A 2869-nucleotide genomic window follows, 5' to 3' on the forward strand; every position below is an offset into this window, starting at 1 on the left:
TATACCCCCGCCGATGGGCTTCGGCGGGGGCTGCGGAGAGGGGTCGCTCTCCCGTAACACGCTCGGCGCGCGTGTTGTTTAGTCGGAGTTGTGGCGCTGAGCGCCAGGGGCGGCTGGTCGGCCCCTTGTGGTTGGTGACGAGGCGGGGGCGTATCGTCACATCACCCCCCCTCTTAAAATGCGTGGACCTCTACGCACCAGCTTCCCCTCTGGCCGGCAGCTCCCTTATGGCCCGGATGCCACCCTGGTGGTCAAAACGGATCAGCCACCGTCCCTGGGCATTCTCGGCTCGGTATCTACGGTTACGGAATACCGCCGAGTATGGCACCAGTGCCGCCTCCCTGCGTGGCAGAGGCACTCTCACTGCCTCAGCCCCGCGGTGTGCAGGCACCGGTGGCGCCCTGATGGGTGGCGGTTGGGCGCGTATTCCAGGGCCGGTGGTGACGGCGTGGCACGTGACCGGCCTCGGTGGGATCGGTGGCCGACTGCTGGCGGGTGCGGGCCTTAGTTGGTGGAGCCGGCGGGCGGATGGTCCTTGAGCCGCCGGTGGGGTGGCTGCGGCCTTGGCCAGTACGGCTCGGCTCGACTCCCCCCGGCCGATGGTCTTGGGGGCCGGGGCGGGCGCTGGTCGTCGGGGCCCGGCTGTCGGTCGCGGTCGGCACCGCGGCCGCGGCTGCCTCGGTGGTGGTGGCGTCACGAGGAACCGGGCCCGTCGCTGGGTCTCCGCGTCACCCCGCTGGATGTAGGTACCCACTCGGGGTACCGGCCGGCGGTTGCTAGTGTCGGGGCTGGTGGTCGGCCCCGACTTTTCCGGCGTCCTGGTGCCATCGAGGCCGGTCGTCGGTCCCGGGTCCTCGGCACGGCCGTCGTCGTCGTCGCTCACCTCCAGATCTTGGAGGAGTTGAGCGGAGACAAACCCTTCCAAGATATCGCTCATCGTTGCAGGCGCTTATCCGTAAGCTTACTCGTAAGCTGAGCGAATCGTCCGGTCATTGACCGCGCGGCTCTATTTATACTCGGCTTCGGTCGGCGGCTCGGCCCCGCCGCACGCATTTCACATTGCTGACGTCATGATCGGCGGTTGTGGTGACGTCGGCAATGTCGGTGCCGTTGGCGATGCTGGTAACGTCGGTAACGTCGGCAATGTCGGTGCCGTCGGCGACGCTGGTAACGTCGGTACCGTCGGCAATGTCGGGCGCGTTTTTCAAATCCTGTACGTGGATGTGGCGCTGCCAGCGCCCGCGGGTATCCCGGAGATCGACGATAACTGGTGATACGATGCGCCGCACTTCCCAGGGGCCGCTGTACCGAGGTGCCAGCTTTGCGTTGAAACCGGTCGCCTTTTTGGAAAGAGGGTGTTCTCTTTTCCACACGAGCTCTCCCACTTTGGGCCTCCAATTGCGTCGGCGCAGGTTGTAGTGCGCTTCCTGTTTCTGGAAGGCCCGAGCCATACCGATTCTGACAACTTCAAAGGCGTCCTCTAATCGGCGCTTGATCGACCGGGGTGCCTGGCCCTGTCTTGGTCGGCGGTCGTCCGGGTGTGGTAGGGCAAGTTCGCGACCGTGGTTGAGGTACGCGGGTGTGTAGCTGGTGGTTTCCTGGCGTGCGGTGTTGTACGCATATTGTAAGGGGAACAGGTGTTCGTTTCACTTCCGATGATTTTTGCCCACGTACATGCTGATCATGGTCTTGAGCGTCCGGTTCGTGCGCTCGACCGGATTGCAGTGCGGGGCTCGGACTGGTGTAGTTCGGTGGCGGATCCCAAACGCCTTGAGGAGCTCTGCCAGTTGCGTGGATTTCAACTGAGTCCCGTTATCGGAGATAATTTGCTCCGGGCACCCATGCCGGTATATCACGTCCTCGGCAATCGCGCGGGTGACTGCCGGCGCGGTGGCCCGGTGCAGCGGTCGTAGCTCCACCCACTTGGTAAACCGATCCTGCATCACCAGTAGCCAGGTATGTCCTTGCGTCGACCGGGGAAGTGGCCCGATCAAGTCTAACGTGACTTGCTGCCACGGCGCGGTGACGGGTGCGGTGTGCAGGTTCCCGGCCGGTTTTCTGGTCGGTGCCTTGTGTGCCAGGCAGACGGGGCAGTGCCGTACGTAGTGGGTGATGTATTGAAACATCCCCGGTCAGAAATATAGTTTGGCCATGCGTGCGATGGTCTTTGCTACTCCCAGGTGCCCAGCGGTTGGGTCATCGTGATGGCGGCGCAGGAGTTCTTGCCGCTCCTCTCGTGGGACACACCTTTTCCACTGGTCATTTGGGTCGACTTCCCGAAAGTCCACTTCGTGGAGGACGTGCCGATATAGTCGCCCCTTGTCTAACCGATAGTCCGGGTAATCGGCTGGTTGACGTTGTAGGCCCGTGACGATACGCCGGTACCACCCACACTTGGAGGCGCTGCAAACTTCTGGCTGTCGTGACAGCGCGTCCGCGACCTTGTTGGCACTGCCCTTCCGATATCGGATGTCGAATTCGTATTGCTGGAGCTCGAACATCCAACGACCCAGTCGGCCCCCCGGTTCTTCCAGGTGTTGCAGCCACCGCAGTGACTGGTGGTCGGTTACGACAGTGAATCGATACCCCTCTAGGTATCCGCGCATCTTGCGAATGGCCCAGACCACGGCCAAGCATTCCAGCTCGGTGGCACTATAATTCTTTTCTGCCCCCTGTAGTGTGCGGCTAGCATAGGCGATTACTCGTTCTCCGTCTTCCAGATGTTGAGTGAGGACGGCCCCGAGTCCGTTTGCACTGGCGTCGGTCTGGAGGACGAACCGGCGGCTGAAGTCGGGGCAGGCCAGCACCGGTGCGGTTAACGCGGTCTTGAGCACGTTGAATGCGCTCTCCTCGTCCGGGCCCCAGGTCC

At 62.9% G+C, this 2869-nt stretch overlaps 1 protein-coding gene across 1 annotated transcript; it reads right to left on the minus strand.

Annotated features, from left to right (window-relative positions):
* Positions 1-190: 190 nt before the first annotated feature.
* On the minus strand, positions 191-937 carry LOC105458752 (pollen-specific leucine-rich repeat extensin-like protein 3). Its single transcript, XM_011704272.1, has one exon. The coding sequence runs from the start codon at positions 935-937 to the stop codon at positions 191-193; it is 747 nt and encodes a 248-aa protein (XP_011702574.1).
* Positions 938-2869: the final 1932 nt, after the last annotated feature.

This window comes from Wasmannia auropunctata, unplaced genomic scaffold (genome assembly GCF_000956235.1).
Source record: "Wasmannia auropunctata unplaced genomic scaffold, wasmannia.A_1.0 LD334338.1, whole genome shotgun sequence".
Taxonomy (NCBI): domain Eukaryota; kingdom Metazoa; phylum Arthropoda; class Insecta; order Hymenoptera; family Formicidae; genus Wasmannia; species Wasmannia auropunctata.

Coding starts and splice junctions, on each gene's coding strand:
- LOC105458752 (XM_011704272.1), bottom strand. CDS start 937: ATGAGCGATATCTTGGAAGGGTTTGTCTCCGCTCAACTCCTCCAAGAT.